General features: G+C 41.6%; 1 protein-coding gene across 2 annotated transcripts in view; it reads left to right on the top strand.

The window, feature by feature from the left end:
• ALPK3 (alpha kinase 3) overlaps positions 1–16704 on the top strand; it is a 1816810-nt gene that overhangs the window by 1121273 nt on the left and 678833 nt on the right. For both annotated transcript variants that reach the window (XM_044057338.1, XM_044057337.1), the window contains one exon: positions 6418–6565. In XM_044057338.1, coding sequence (XP_043913273.1) covers positions 6418–6565 — 148 coding nt within the window. The remainder of the gene's footprint in view (positions 1–6417; positions 6566–16704) is intronic.

Raw genomic sequence — 16704 nt, 5'->3', positions numbered from 1 at the left:
AAAGACCACCTAACTTAATAATCCATTTTTTCTCTTTTGAATTTAATAGAGAATGCCAGCCAGTTTTGTTGGTTAATATACCATGAATCTTATCAATAATAGTAAAAAGAAAAGATGTTGTTGGATGTTTGAGTTGATGCTTAAATAAAGCATTGTGTATTCTACCTTTTTTAATGTTGCTGATATGCTCTGAGATTCTCAGTCTAATAGGCCTAGACGTCTGGCCAACATAGAAAGCCCCACAAGTACATGTAGCTAAATAGATAAGTCAATCAGAACTACAATTGGCAAAAAACTTAATATCATATACAGTGGGGGAATTCTTACTAGTAAATTCTTTGGTTTTGGATATTTTGTTACAATTAATGCAATGTCCACATGGATAGCATCCCACAGGAATGGTACCAGTCAAAGTGGTTTGAATAGGTTCCAGACCTCTAGTATCATGTACGTGTTTGTAATGACTGAATGTACTCCCAAGATTCCTACCTTTCCTAAAAGAAAACTGACATTTATTGGGGATAATAGAAGACAGATCATTATCATATAGTAAAAGATTCCAATGTCGATGAATGCTTTGAATTAAATGGTCTGAATTCCTGCCATATGTAGTAGTGAACCTGATACATTGAGTGGCCGGTGTGTTGTTAGATTTGTAAGTTAATAAATCATCCCTATTCATATGTTCAACTTTATTTATGGCATCATAGGAATCTATCCCTCCAGCATGTTCTATTTATTGTTATGGCGAGGTTTAGCTCACTAGAGCGAGTGGCTCGCAGTGACTTGGATTTCTTTAAGTGGAGCATGTCCATCAATTCTGAGTTTTGTAAGTCAGGCAGAGATCACCTCTGAGTAAGCGATATGCCGCTGAGTACAGCCAGAGTTTTTCCAGTCGAGATGCATAGGACATATGTTTGAGGCCAGTAATCCTCTTGGTGAGGTACTTTTGTGGTCTTTCCAGCTGTTGGAAGTGTCTTGTGGGGTACATCCCAAATGGGGCATTGTACTCTATGATGAGTGACGAGTAGAGGGACACTATAACCTCTTTATTTATAGATGCGAACCCTTTAGTAATTAGATGGGCTTCAGAGAAGGATTTCCTAACTACTTTGGCAATATGATTGTCAAAGGAGAGATTACAATCTACCTGGGTCCCCAGATCTCTTATTACCTCTTCTGTATTAAGGAGGCTGCCACCTATGTGATAATTCATGGGTGCTATTTTTTTCTCAAACGGGATGACTATGCATTTTTTGGCATTTAGCTTGAGACCATGACTTTGACACCAGGTGTCCGTCTCAGTAAGGCCCTTTTGGAGAATGTCCATGTCAGCCGGAGAGTCAATTTTCAAATCCATTTTCATATTCTGTCACACAGCTTTTTGAATTGACACTCCTAATTATGCTACCTGTTAATTCAGTTCAGGTTCAGCTTATGTAAACAAACCTTAGTCTAGGCTTGGTACAAAAAATACAAAAATAAGAACTCTGTGATAAATCAGATAATTAGTTTAGGTTATGTTATATTGTAAGCATTTCAGTAAATATGAATTAGAATCATTACAATACCTCTCCTCAAAGTGAGCTCATATCTTACCAGATAAGATAATTAATTCTACAGTATGGTGTTAGATACAAAAAATAGCTTTGACCAGAATGTTCACACTGATACACAAGAATCACTTGCTCAATTTTATCTACTAAACAGAGAGGTTCTGTTGGCTGTTATAACACTAGCTACTACTTTGTGTAGTGGGGACCCAGTGTGATGTAGGGTCTCATGCATTAGTAGCAGTATATTATATTCAGACCTGTAGTCAGTACAATTTGCAGAGCACAAGTGCAGTTGACCAGGTCACAGGTGTCAAGTCCTAGGTAAAGGACATTGCTGTTACCCATAAATGACGAAACCAATGCACACACATTTAAGAGGTCATCTGATGTAAGCAAACACTTAATTCAAGTAATGCTGCCATAGCCGGCCTTAGGCATAGGCCAACTAGGCGGCCGCCTAGAGCACCGCACTAGCAGGGGCACTTTTCCTGTATTTAATTGAGTAGGTAGACCAGGATGGGGGCACTGGGTAGTGTGGTGGGGGTGCCATGGAGCCCTTTTGCCTAGGGCACCAGCTGACCTAAGGCCACTCCTGAATGCTCCTGATGTAATAAGATGTCCATATTACATATGTCACTTGCTGCTGAAGTGACAGGTGATTACCAAGAATAATGACTGAAATCCTCACTTATGACATAAGTAATAAGCATACTCTTTTCCTATAAAAAGTAGCAGAAAGCAAAAAGAAGCTATGAAAGGCCTTAAGATAGTATGTATGGTCATAGCCTTAATCTTGCTTGAATTCAGCATCTAACAGTTGCCTGTAATCCATTCAGAGGTGGTCTCTTTACTGTTGTCTAAAGAAGACAGTGACAACATTCATTCCTTGTGTAAGGGAGATATAACTGAGTATCATGTATGCAACAGTGATGCTTCAAATCTCTCATTGGAATCCTACATGTAGTGAACAACATAGGAACAAAAGTGGAGCCATGTGGCATCCCACACTACAGAGTGGAATGCAGAGGAGAATTATTTCCCCAAATGTCTCTATGTTTCAACTGAGAAGTAAGAAACAAACCACTCAAGGGCTGAGAAAGATAAATTACAGTGGGTACCCATGCACTTCAGTCAATTCTCAACACTCACAATTCTGTATGCTGCCAAGACATCACGGAAGAAGAAATAAAATAACAGCATTGAATTCTCACTACTAGATCATTAGTTGCTCTTACAAGAACTGTCTCAGTATTCTCTCTTCCTGAAGCCAGACTCAAATGATGCATATAAGTTATAATAACTCAGCTTGGGTTCAAGATGTACAAAGACCACTTTCTAAATAAGTTTGCCAACAAAAAAATAGACTATGGATAGGTCACTAATTCTTAGGATTTAAAAGGTCTGAATATGATGTCTTCAGAACAAGGGTAATTAAGGCTCGTTTTAAATTGTGTAGGGTAGAAAATCTTTTCATACAGTGACCTGTTTTTCTGGAGAATAAATGCAGCCATAGCATTCATGCAAAGTTTAATCAGCGTCAAAGATTAATTCAGACTTATATACTTACTCAGGAGTCAGAATAGGCATATTTACACTGTGCAAAATCAGGGGGCTGCCACCAAGGATCACTACAGTGTCCTGTTGAGCTTTTTTGCTGATCTCCCTGCTTAATAAGGTCAATTATAGTTGCAAAAATGTAAGTAGTTTCACATTCTGAGGGAAAAAAAATACTTTCTGATAGACTGGATGGATTACATCACCTATCAACAATGTGGTTGAGGTTCTGCACCCAGTTTGAACACGACAGAAGAAATGTGGCTGAGATTTCTGCATGATAAACTATATGATGCCCAATAAACCTATTTTTTAATAGACATGTTTGTTTACAGTGACACTCCTTCCTGCATCTGTTAGTGCTCATCAAACATTAGTTTGTTGTCATGGAGACTAATATATCTTTACTTATGATCTAACCTGCATTTTTGTTTTCCCAGTGTCAAATTATGACTTAAAGGTACTTGTAGAGACAAGTTTGCATTCATTGCAGTAATTTGATTAACATTATCCATAATAGCCTGATTATAGGCTGTGAGGCACTGTATTTCAGTCCAACATTACATAAATCACTCAATTCCTGCCTTCTCTTAAACCTTACTCCTCCTCCTGAACATTATTCTGCATGTAGTGTAACCACAAATTCCATTTATTTCTATGTAATTTGCTCCTTCCCTTTTCCAAAGATCCCTCTTCCAGTTCTTAGGTTCATAGGTAGATACTAGGCTATCTGCCCTAGGGCATTTATAAGCCTAGCCAGAGTGTATTTGGCTTCCGCCTCCCTATTAAATTAGCCTACTGTGCCTCTGTAAAGTAGGTCACAGAAGATACCCTTTTAAGATTAGTTTACTGTGCCTCTGTCTAGCAGGGACACAGAAGAGATCCCAGGGGTGAATTTGCGATTTCCCATCCACGCGTCTAGATTTCGCTTGAAGAGGGTCAGCGAGGGGCTATGTCTAACATGAACTGGGATTCTATTCCAGAGTGAGGGGAGCCTCTGGGAAATGAATCTGTCCCTCTAGCATGTCCTATTTATTTTTGTGCTGAGGTTTAGGTCCCTGGAGCATGTAGCTCTAAGGGACTTGGATTTTTTGAGGTGGAGCATGTCCATTAATTCTGGGTTTGACATGGCTTTGTACGTCAGGCATAGATCGCCTCTGAGTAGGCAGTAAGCAACTGAGTAGAGCTGGAGTTTCTTTAGTCGAGCTGCATAGGACATCTGTTTGTAGCCCATGATCCTCTTGGTGAGGTACTTTTGGGGTCTCTCCAGTTGCTGCCGGTGTCGGGTAAGGTACATCACAAAAGGGGCATTGTATTCAATTAAGGGCCTGATGAGTGACGAGTAGAGGGGCACAATGACCTCTCTTGATCTAGATGCGAACCCTTTCGTGATAAGGTGGGCTATATAGAAGGTCTTTCTAACCACTTTGGCAACGTGATTATCAAAGGAGAGATTACTATCTACGTTGGTCCCCAGATCTCTAATTACTTCTTCTGTACTTAATGGATTACCACCTATGTGGTAATTTGTGGGCACCTTGTTTTTCCCAAAGGGGATGACTATGCACTTTTTAGCATTTAGCTTGAGGCCGTGGCTTTGGCACCAAGCATCCATCTCTGTGAGACCCTTTTGGAGGATGCTTGTGTCAGCTGGAGATTCGATTATGGCCCCCAGTTTGCAGTCATCTGTGAACTTTGTCAGCCATAATCCCCCCGTGTTAGCCTGAACCTCAGAGAAGTATATACCGAACAAGAGAGGTCCCAGAACTGAGCCCTGTGGGACGCCACTTGTAACTGGTTTGGATTCGGACATGGCACCTGTGATTTTGACCATGTGGGTTCTATCTCTGAGCCAGTTTGCAACCCATCTTGTGATATAGGGGTTGATATTTCAGCTGGTAAGCTTATTTATGATGCCCGAGTGGGGTATTGTGTCGAAGGCTTTTGCGAATCCAGGTAGGCTGTGTGGACTACCTTGCCCTCATCTATGGATTTGGTAACTGTTTCAAAGAAATCAACTAGGTTTAAGAGGCAAGATCTGCCCTTAACAAAGCTGAATTGGGTAGGGTCCAGTGTCTGGAGGCTCCCAATGTCTTTGTTTATGAGTTCCATGATAATACGCTCGATAGCTTTACAGACCAGACTAGTCAGGCTTATGGGGCGATAGTTTCTGGGGTCCGTTGTGGCATCACCTTTGTGGAGTGGGACCACTGTAGCTGTACTCCATTCTTTGGGTACATATCCTGTAGTAAGGCTAAGTTTGAACAGTGACTTAATGTGAGGGTTCAGTTCTTCTTGGAGCTCGTGTAAGACACAGCCTGGAACACCATCCGGTCCCATAGATACTGTGTTTTTTGCTTTGGAGAGGGCAGCTTTCACCTGTGCATCTGTGATGTCAGGGAGGTTACATTCAGTTGGGATAGGCATTTGCTCCTTTGGGGGGGAATGGGGGGAGAAGTTTGCGCTGAATGTGTCTGCCAGGATGTTGGCTATGTCTGTAGGTTCGGTATATTTTGTACCGTTATGCAACAATTCAGAGCATATTTGGGAGTTTCCACCCATATTCCTGACATAACTAAAGAAGGCCTTGTGATTATCTTTAGTGTCTAGGGCAATTTTTCTTTCGAAACTGGCCTTTGATGATTTTATGAGGGATCGAAGTTTCTTGCTAATACTGATCAGAGATGCCTTCCCTTTTTGCGATTTTGCTCTGTCATGTAGTAGCTTCCTCCTTCTGTTGTATAGCTTATTTATGGCCGGGGTCCACCAGACCAGTCTCCCGTTTTTGGAGGAGTGTATCTCTTTTGCAATATTCAGTACTTCAAATCCAGTGAAGAAATTAGTCACATAAAAGAACTAGATCATTTACTATGATATTGCTTGTGTTCCTAAATGTCACTAACTTGAGTTCAGGAGATCAACTGAGGAACAAATGTATATGGAAGTGGCCAATTGATGACCTAGTAAAGAGACGACTACCACAGCAAAGCCTAAGATAACTGTTCCCAGTTGAAATATTAAGTCAATTAAATCCCCCTTCTGTCGATAGCTGTGATGATCACTTTTAATCTTAAAACAGTCTCTACACTTTGAATAGTATTAATACTCCTTTCTGAAATAAGACTAAAAATGTTCTCATCCACAATAAACAGTATGTCATTTTAATTACATTTTACTGTGTTTCTGGAGAAAAATAAAAATGAATATTGCCAGTCGTGATTAAATTTGTGTTCTAACAGTTTTAATAATAATCAGAAATATCAACACTATTACATTTTCTTGACGGTTTGCATTTTTCTAAACACAGCTCCTCAAGTAATTCGAAAGATCCGAGCCGAACAGTTCTCTGATGCCTCAGGACATCTGAAGCTTTGGTGCCAGTTTTTCAATGTGTTAAGTGACTCAATGATTATTTGGCATAAAGATGGACATCAGATAGCAGAAATGACTAAAAGGTAAATTGAAACAGTGACTTTTCTTTATGTGACACAAATAGCCTGTTCATTAATATCTTAATGATAATTATGAAGTTATATTTTACAGTCAGATCTTGTATCCAGGTACTAAGTTGATATAGCAGGAAGTACAGTTTTATGACAGAGGTCCCATCATGTGTGTTATGGAGAAGAGTATAGTAGTGATGAATGAATGTGGCCAGAACCATCAAATACTCCAAATGTGTAAATAGGATATAACATTCAGCAGTTTTACATAAATAGAGAAGTGTATGAAAAAAGAGACTTACTGTAAGACTTAAGATGTTAGAATGAAAAGTTGCAGAAGGGATAATTGTTCATGGGGAATAGTTATGCACCTGCTACAACTTTCTCTGGCATTTCCTTACCATAAACTAACAGACCATATACTAGTGTCATCCTCAGTGCTTTTCCATTTTGTTTTACTGATAAGAGCTACAGTTCTGACTCTTGACCTCTTAATTTTCTTCATTATTAGCAAGGATTCTGTTTAGCTGTGGTAATAAACAAATGCAAATGTGCTTGTAAGAACAGTGGTATCCTATCCAGTTATTTGATTCCATACATACTTACTGCACTGTCTTCAGCTTCTGCTTTACTTCTGTGTTTGTTGTCTTCCTGCCGCTAGGGTTCTCCCATTCTTGTTTTGTGACATCTTAAACTTCATGACTGTGGTAGCTGCTATTATCTGTTTTGGAAATTCACTTCAGCAATTTTTCTAGTCTGGCAGGTCTGTACATTAGCATTTTTCATTTGCTCACTTTACATAAACTACTAAATAAACACATTTCTTTATATTTGTAAATCTTTTTTGGTAGGATCACTGTACTAGTGAATCATAGCATTTGAGTTATACACACTTTGTTTGTGCCTTCATTCCAGTCAGCTTCATCTGTAGTGGTATATTAATTAGGAAAGCCTTAGCTGGTCCATTGCCATCATTGTGTCACACCTTTAAGTGCTTAGGGCAATCATGTATAGACACTTCTTGACATTTTTATTATTTCATATCCCTTTATCAACATTGCATTAGTTCGGTATATTTAGTGGCTCATATTCATTTGCCATGTATTTCTTGTCTTCAGAGATCAGTTAGACTTAAACACTATTCTGTGATTGCAGAAAAGTATTGCCAACATTTATGATTATGGCTATTTTATTAAGTCCCTTTTAAAAGATGGAAAACAAGGAATTAGTTGAAAATAAAGATTTTTCTGCTTAATTTTTCAGTTTTCAACTTTATGAACTGATTGAGTTTTATAAAAGCTGAGAACCCCAAACTACCTACAATGTCTAGGATTCCTAAAATTCATAAGGACAAAAATAAACCCTTGTTTTAGATCTATTGTCACAAACAGTGGGTCTAATACAGAGCCATTGTTTCTCATTGATAACATTATCAAGCAAGTATTAGGGGAATCTGTGTCATAGTTAAAGGGCTCTTGGCATTTTTAGAGTGTTAGCAACAAGTATCTAATAAAGGAGATATAATTTTAGTAACTGTGGATATTGTAGATCTCTGTACTCTAATTCCTTGTGATGAACGTTTAGAAATGCTTCAAGAATTTGTTATGCATATCATCTGAGTGAAGACAAGGATGCTAGAGGTTGTTTGCATATTATTAGGTGGTGCTCTTACTAGTAATTTCTTAATTTTTAACTTTCAGTATTTTCATCATATAAAAGGAGTGGCAATGGTGGCAGTTGTAACCCCCATTTACCTAATATTATAATGAATGAATGGGAAAGAAAACATATCTTAAATTCAGAATGCAGTGACAAAGTACTGCTATATAGATGGTTTGTTTTTCACGGGGATAGGAAATGTAAGTGAATTAAAATAATTTGTGAATTACATTAACACATCTTTTTCTACATTTTTAAACACCTTTATTAAAATATCACTTAAGACATAGGCATATGTACATTGATAGAAGAGAAAACAAACCATTTTAACATTTTTCCAGTTGCAAACTTTATACATGACATGTCCTAGTTCTATATAACAGTTGTCTTTCAGTCCAACATTACATAAATCTCTCAATTCCTGCCTTCCCTTAAGCCACACTCTTCCTCCTCCTGAACATTAGTATGCATGTATTATTTCCATAAATTCCATTTATTTCCCTCCCTTTTCCAAAGACCCTCTGCTAATTCTTTTATTTCTTTTACAATATTAAAAACTCGAAATACAGCACATTTAGATTGTGATTTCCATTCTCTAGTAATTGCTTTTTGGCAGCCAGCAGAAAGGCATTAATATGTCTAGGCAATTCCTGTGTCAAATCATGTGTCCCTGCTCAAAATAATTTCCTTAGTTACAGCTATTTCTTTTCCCATTAATTCTGACAGAGTGCACTTAGGGAGTTTTATAAATCTGCTAACTCATTACACTCCAAAAAAATACATTCCCAGTTAATCCTTTCATCCCCATCACACCTCTAAAAGTTGCTGTCTAGCTGATGAAAAATTCTTTGAAGTCTTCTTGGGGGTATAAAAATACTTATGCAAACACTTACCCTAAACCTTATGGAATGTTAAGTTGTCAATCTCGCCTTCATTCTTGCTGGATGGGTTCGGAGCCGATCCTCGGCTCCGACTCGGCACTTGCTAAGCTCGAGAGCTAATTTTACCAGCTCGAGGCAACCCTACATCCCATGATGCAAGGCGGAGATTACTCAGATCTCGTTTCCCGCTTCGCTAACGAGGTGCCTTCTTTTACCAGCTCTTGGTAAGTGAACTTTTCAGAGACTTTTCGTCTACCCCCCTTTAACTTTATATATATATATATATATATATATATATATATATATTAATATTATATTTTTGTTAATTATCAACTCACCTTAGCCCTATTCCTGTCAGTGTTCCCTTCTTTTTGACTAAATATTCCCTTGTCCCTAGTCAGGCCTTAGGCCTTCCCCTCCCAAAATTTTTCCTGTCAGGGATTGTTTGTGTGTGACTGTGTGTTTTCCCTGGTTAATTTAATTTAATTTAATTTAATTTAATTTAATTTGTTGGACTGAGTGTTTTTTGTGTGTGATTGTGTTACTGTTGTTCATCGACACAGTTATGTCGAAGGACACTAAGGTCTCAGGCTTCAAGAAGTGTGACTCGTGCTTTCAGAAGATGTCTCTGACAGACAGTCACACTTCTTGTGTTTATTGCCTGGGACCTTCGCACCTGCAGGACTCTTGTGCTATCTGTCATGCTTTCAGCCCAAGAGTCCTGCAGGAACGAAAAAATAAACTCATATTAAGGGGCTTATTAAAGCCCGAGAGCTCCCCGACTAAGTCGGTGCCGGGGAAGCCCTCGAAACCTGTTAAGCCTTTGGCTCAAGCGTCCAAGCCGTCAGCTTCAGGTCCTTCCTCACCAGGCTCGAGATCGGCTCCGGCCGGAGCCGATCTTTCCATGCCAGTCTCAGTATCGGCTCCATCCGGTGCCGATACTACCAGATCCAGACACTCAGTGTCGGCTCCGGCTGGAGCCGACGTATCTTCAGCTCCGATGGCTCCATTGATCTCAAAAAAGAGATCTCGATCCCCTTCAGTGGAATCCATACATTTGGCTCTGAGATCACCTTTGCTCTCGGAGCAGAGCCATCGGAGCCGATCTTCTCGGTCATCCAGGCTATCTGATCACGACCTTGAGAGAGTGGTGAGTAGACTATTAAAGTCTCAGGCATTGGCCCAAATACTCCATAGCCCATCTCAACAGACGGTAGCTATATCACATCCACCGAGCATTCCTCCTCCGACTCTCTTACAGAGTTCGGAGCCGGAGCTCCTCGGAACCGGTACCATTGTGACTTCAGAGCCGATACCACCCCTTTCGGCTCCGTCGTCCTCGGCTTCGATTTCCTCCTTGAGACCTTCATTGGAGGGATCCGAGCGTCTAGTCTCTCGCCGGCTCCGAGGGGCGAGTGGCATCGGACCCTTGTCCGACCCCGTTCTCCCTCTCGGAGCTTCGGCGTTGGTGAGCTCGGCCCCGACATCTGCCTCGGAGCCTTCCCTCTCGGTGAGGCCTGGGGTTCCTATCTCTTCGGAGAGGGAACTTTCTGGTCTCTCTGACGGGGGAGCCTTCGAGGTGATGAGGAGTGTACTAGCCCCTGGGCTTAGTCAACAGACAGTTCCATCAGCTGCTCCCACTACAGTGCCTGCTGATGTCTCTTTCCACTCTCTTGCTCCCGGACCCAGAGATCCAACGCCTAAGGTTTCCCCATTGGGAATATCTTCCTCTTCCGAGGCTTCTCCTGATCCGTCAGGAGAACCCCCGTGTAAGAGGACATGTAAGAGGAAACATTTAGACTCCCCTGAGTCTACTACATCAGATACTGACTTGGATGAGTTGGAGGGATGTCTCCTCTGAGGATGTCTCATTTTCAGACATCCTTGAAATCCTTAAACAGAGGGGGAACTGGCCCTCCCTTAATCCTTCCGAGGACGAGTCAGTATACCTGGAGGCGGTCGGATCTCGACCCTCCACCTCCTGGGTGTCTCTGCCTTTCGACCCTCTCATGGAGGTAGTGGCTCGGAAGGCATGGATGGCTCCAGATTCGGTGGAACCTATCCCTAGGAGACCTTCAAAATTTATTACTGCCCCACAAGATAGAAAATATTTGACTAAGGGTGTCCCAGTTGATGCCATGGTGGTGGCTGCTTCCACCAAGAAGGAATTAGCTGATCCTTCAGTACCTGTCCATCCCCCTAATAAAGATTCTAGGACTATGGACAGGTACGGTAAGCGGATTTTTTCTTCAGCGACTTTTGCTATGAGATCGCTGAACTACTTATGCCACTTCACCCGCCTTCAAAGAGATGTTCTTAAAGAGTTGGGAGAAGTTTTACAGGATCCGTCAGCTGCTGGGTCTCAGGATAAGATTAGCTCACAGCTAGGAATCCTTAACTCCATTGCTAACTCCTCCATGCGGCTCATTTCTTATGCAGCCGATGGAGCGAGTAGGGCCGCAGGCACAGAAGTGGCTTTAAGGCGTCAGTCCTGGATGCAGCTTTGTAATTTTGCAGACCCCTTCAAGGCATCTTTCACAAACTCCCCCTATGATGGCTCGACCTTGTTCGGTCCTCAAGTGAAAGACACTTTGACTAGATGCAAACAAGATGGCAAGACTCTTTCTGCCGTAGGAGTCCGTTTCTCCACCCCTTCTAGACCTTACCCCAAAGGACAGAAGGGAGGGAAAATGTGGTTCCACAAATCTCAAGGAGTCATGCCTGACGCACGAAGTCAGTTTACCCCCAGAGGCAGAGGGGGTAACAATAATAGACGCCGCCCTAGGGGCAGAGGTGGTCCACAGAATCAGGGTAGCAGAGAGCCTCTTTCTGATAAACCCTTCCAGCATCCCTGAGATGTTGCCCGATTGTCCGCCTTCAGAGGCAGTCGGGGGAAAACTGTCGCTGTACCCAATAGCCTGGCTTTCCCTTTCTCAAGACAAATGGGTACAGTCAATTATATCCGAGGGTTACAAAATTCCCTTTATTCAAACCCCAATTCAACAAAAGGGAACCCTTCCAGACGTTCCACCCGGTCTAAGGGATTAGCAGTACTAGAAATATCAAAACTGCTAGTAAAAAGAGCCATCCAGCCAGTCCCAGCGGACCAAATAGGATCCGGAATCTACTCAAGGTTCTTTTAGTTCCAAAAAAGACAGGAGACTGGAGACCAATATTAGATCTCAGCAAACTCAACAAGTTTGTAAAGAAATCAAGATTCCGGATGGTCACGCTTCAGTCCATTCTGCCCTTTCTGGGCAAGGACAATTGGATGTGCTCGATAGATCTTCAGGATGCATACTACCACATAAAAATTCACAGATGCTCCAGAAGATTTCTCCACTTCCGGCTGGGGACCAGTCACTTCCAATTCAGAACCCTGCCCTTTGGACTCACTACAGCCCCCAGAGTGTTCACCAAATGCATGGCAGTGGTTACGGCTCACCCGAGATGTCAAGGATTCCAGGTGTTTCCATATCTAGATGACTGGCTCCTCACTGCCACCACCAGGCATCAGCTTCTCCAAGCCAGAAATTACACCATTCAGACTTGCAGAGGGCTAGGAATTTCTATAAATTTCGAAAAATCTGCCTTGTCGCCTTGTCAATATATTACTTTTATAGGCGCAAGATTGGACACCGTACAACTTTCAGCAAGGTTGACAGACCAAAGGATCTTGGACATTCAAAGACACGTCCAAGTGATTCTATTCAGCAACAAAATTCAGGCCAGATTTGCTCTGAAAGTACTGAGTCTTATGGCTGCTGCCATAACACTTCTTCCCCTCGCCCGCTTTTACATGCGGCTTCTACAATGGATGCTATTCATCCAATGGTCCTTTCAACAACTTCCCATGCGTCACAAGATTATATTAACTCCAACTTGCAAAAGACATCTGACTTGGTGGATATCGTCCCCTTAAATCCATCAAGGCAGACCATTTGTTCCTCTTGCCCCGGTTGCCATGGTTACATCGGACGCCTCCCTGATCGGGTGGGGGGGGGGGGGCATTATCAGGGCAGAATGGTCCATGGCACTCGGCAACCTTTCGAGTACCATCTGCACATAAATGTTCTGGAGATGAGAGCAGTGCTTTTAACGTTGCAAGCCCTCAATGACTCTCTTCCCCTGGGAACTATTGCAGTCCAAACGGACAATATGTCCGTAGTGTGGTATATAAACAAACAGGGCGGAACCAAGTCCTATCCACTGTGTCGAGATGCTCTCAGACTTTGGCAATGGGCAATCTCCTCTCACCGGTTTCTGATAGCAACGCACATCCCCGGGAAATCCAACATCATAGCGGACAGATTGAGCAGAGCTATTCTCATGCCTCACGAGTGGTCTCTCAAACAGTCAGTGACGGAAGAGATTTTTCAGAAGTGGGGTCTTCCTTGCTGCGACCTTTTCACTACACCTCAAAACAGCAAATGCCCAGACTTCTTCTCTCTCTTCCCCCTTCCAAGCCATCCCCCCAGAGACGCTCTAACCCAAGATTGGCCCCGGGGACTTCTTTACGCCTTTCCACCTTTTCCGCTGATACCTCAGCTAATTCAGAAAGCAACCGCTTTGAGAGCCAAGTTGATTCTCATTGCCCCGTATTGGCCTCGACAGATATGGTTTCCATTCCTACATCATTACCTCTTGGTACAGCCATGGCATCTGGACCCAGTTCCAGATCTTCTGACCCACCAGTCGGGTCAACTGCACCAATCCATACCCTCTCTCAACCTCACTGCTTGGTTGCTCCACTTCCATCCTTAGCCAGGCTTCCTATGATTTCTAATCCTGTATGGGATATCATAGTAGCTTCCCTAAAATCTTCTACCAGAAAGATTTACACTAGTAAATGGCGACGTTTCTCTTTCTGGGCAAAAGCTAGGAACAGAGACCCCTATACTGCTCCAATTCATTCGGTATTGGACTTTCTAGCTGACATTTTTCTTTCAGGATCCTCTTCTTCCACAGTGAAAGTTCAACTGGCAGCCATTTCAAATTTTCATATAGGCTTTTTGGACCACAACATTATGTCACATAAACTTTGCAAGGCATTCCTTCGAGGTATCTTTTTATTGAAACCTCCGATTAGAGACCCCCCACCACAGTGGGATCTAAATTTAATTTTAACATCCTTGATTCTTCCCCCGTTCGAACCTGCAGCTGCCTGTTCTTTGAAATTGCTTTCTTGGAAGACACTTTTTCTAGTTGCCATTACATCTGCCAGAAGAGTATCTGAGCTTCATGCTCTCTGTGTTCGCCCTCCCTATCTAATATTCCACAAAGACAGGGTATCCCTAAGAACTAATCCGTCTTTCTTACCAAAGGTGGCATCACAAACTAACCTAAATCAATCCATTGATCTTCCAGTATTTTTTCCGAACTATTCTGATAGAGCTGAACAAAAGTTACATTATCTCGATGTTCACCGCCAGCTCAGATATTATCTGGATAAGACAAAAATTTTTAGGAAATCTGATCAACTATTTCTATCCTATGCAGAGAACAGGAAAGGCCTTCCAGTTGCTAAGGTAACTTTATCTAGGTGGCTGTCTTCTGTGATCACTTACATTTATCAGCTCAGAGGCAAATAGTTGGTTTCTAACCCAAAAGCCCATTCTACCAGAGCTCTAGCTACATCTACAGCTTTTCAAGCTAGACTTCCAATAGACACTATTTGTGCAGCAGCCACATGGGCCTCTCCTCATACCTTTGTTTCACATTACAAATTAGATTTGGTCTCCAGAGACAGAGCAAATTTTGGTTCCACCATTCTCAAGAGTCTGTTCCATTGAGCCACCCAGGATAGAGGTGCTAGGGACGCTGTCCCATCCAGCAAGAATGAAGGCGAGATTGACAACTTAACATTTAGAAGTTATGTACCTACCATAACGTTCCATGTTAGTTGTCTTCTCTCGCCTTCTTTCTTAAGGCCCCCTCCATCCCCCTAGCCTGGTCAGACCGGGAAGATTATACATCTTCTATTAAGAGGTTATTACCTTTTTTCTAGCTGTTCAACTCCTAGTGTCACTAGATTATGTTGATCCTTTCTAGAGGGTTATGATGTTATTTAGTATCCTTATTTTCTTCCTCCTCTTAAGTTGGAAGAAAATACTGCTATTTCTTTAGCTACCAAACGAGATCTGAGTAATCTCCGCCTTGCATCATGGGATATAAGGTTGCCTCGAGCTGGTAAAATTAGCTCTCGAGCTTAGCAAGTGCCGAGTCAAGAGCCGAGGATCGGCTCCGAACCCATCCAGCAAGAAAGAAGGCGAGAGAAGACAACTAACATGGAACGTTATGGTAGGTACATAACTTCTAATTTTGTTACATACTTGGGAGCCATAAATATGTCCTCATATTGTTCCCTTATAAAATGCGTTTCCAGTCTTTTTTCCCAAATTTTCTAACCTCCACTGATTGATTCTTATATAGTTATCATGCAGTATTTTATATGCCCTACTAATTATCCTGCTTTTAGCAGCAGTGTCAATTCCAGAGTCGACTAAAACTCTACCACAGCAGGTCTTTAACTTAAGACTCCCCTATCCCTTTCTCTTGACCTGTACTCTGACATCAATCCCTGATAGGGAAGGCAGTCTCTGACCTGCAGTCCACAGTTCTTCTTGGCCTCATCCCACTCTATTACTTTTTCCTTTCTAGTTATTTGCTCTAAATACCTTGATTCTTTTGCCAGTTTTCTCCAGTAAATTCCAACCCCCTGTTGCCTATTTTCTGTACCCTACTTGCAGTGATCCCTATTGGCAAAATCTTCTTTCTCTGTTCATGTTTTGCCTTAGTTCTTAGAATACTTTCTTCAACTTTATGAATACAAATTTCTGTGTAGTGGTTATTATTCTCCTTAAGGATCTACACCCAAAATCAAACTCTGCCCTTATTTCTTGAACTCCCCCGCTTCACCATCATCACTTTCCACTTTGAATTATAATCTGCTTGTGTTATATATATGCGCCTTAACTGTGTTACTCTAAAATATCCCTTCAAATCATGTAATCCTAAATAACCTTGTCCTATTGGGAGGATGAACTTATCTCACTTAACTCTTGCCCTCTTTCCCTCTTTATAAGGTATTGTCCACAACTTTTCCTCTGGTTGATAAAAATATGCCTGACCTGTATAATATAATACCAAAGTGATTGGAAACATTTTCACTGCTTGTATCTTACTATCCATATCCATAAACAACTGTTTCCCATTTTTCAGTTTTTGTATAAGCTTTTTAGTCTCTTCCCACATATCCTTAGCTGCCATAACAGAAGCCTTTTTAATCCATGCTCCTAAATACTTCATCTTATTATGTCCTCATAAATAAGGGTATTGTTGAACCAAGTCATGATGAGTTTGAACATAATTTACGTCTATAGCCCTTGTTTTATTTTCATTAATTTTATATCCTGAAAAGACACAAAACTGTCTCAAAATGTTCCACAATACAGAGATGCTCTAACCTCGATTTACCAAGTACAAAATTATATCATTTGCGAATAAAGTCATATGTTAAGTTGTCAATCTCGCCTTCATTCTTGCTTGATGGGTTCGGAGCCGATCCCTCGGCTCCGACTCGGCACTTGCTAAGCTCGAGAGTCACTTTTA

Source organism: Protopterus annectens, chromosome 15.part0, assembly GCF_019279795.1.
Source record: "Protopterus annectens isolate FY-2018-M chromosome 15.part0, PAN1.0, whole genome shotgun sequence".
Classification (NCBI taxonomy): domain Eukaryota; kingdom Metazoa; phylum Chordata; order Ceratodontiformes; family Protopteridae; genus Protopterus; species Protopterus annectens.
The sequence above is the reverse complement of the archived record's forward strand: the minus strand, read 5'-3'. Positions and strand labels throughout refer to the sequence as shown.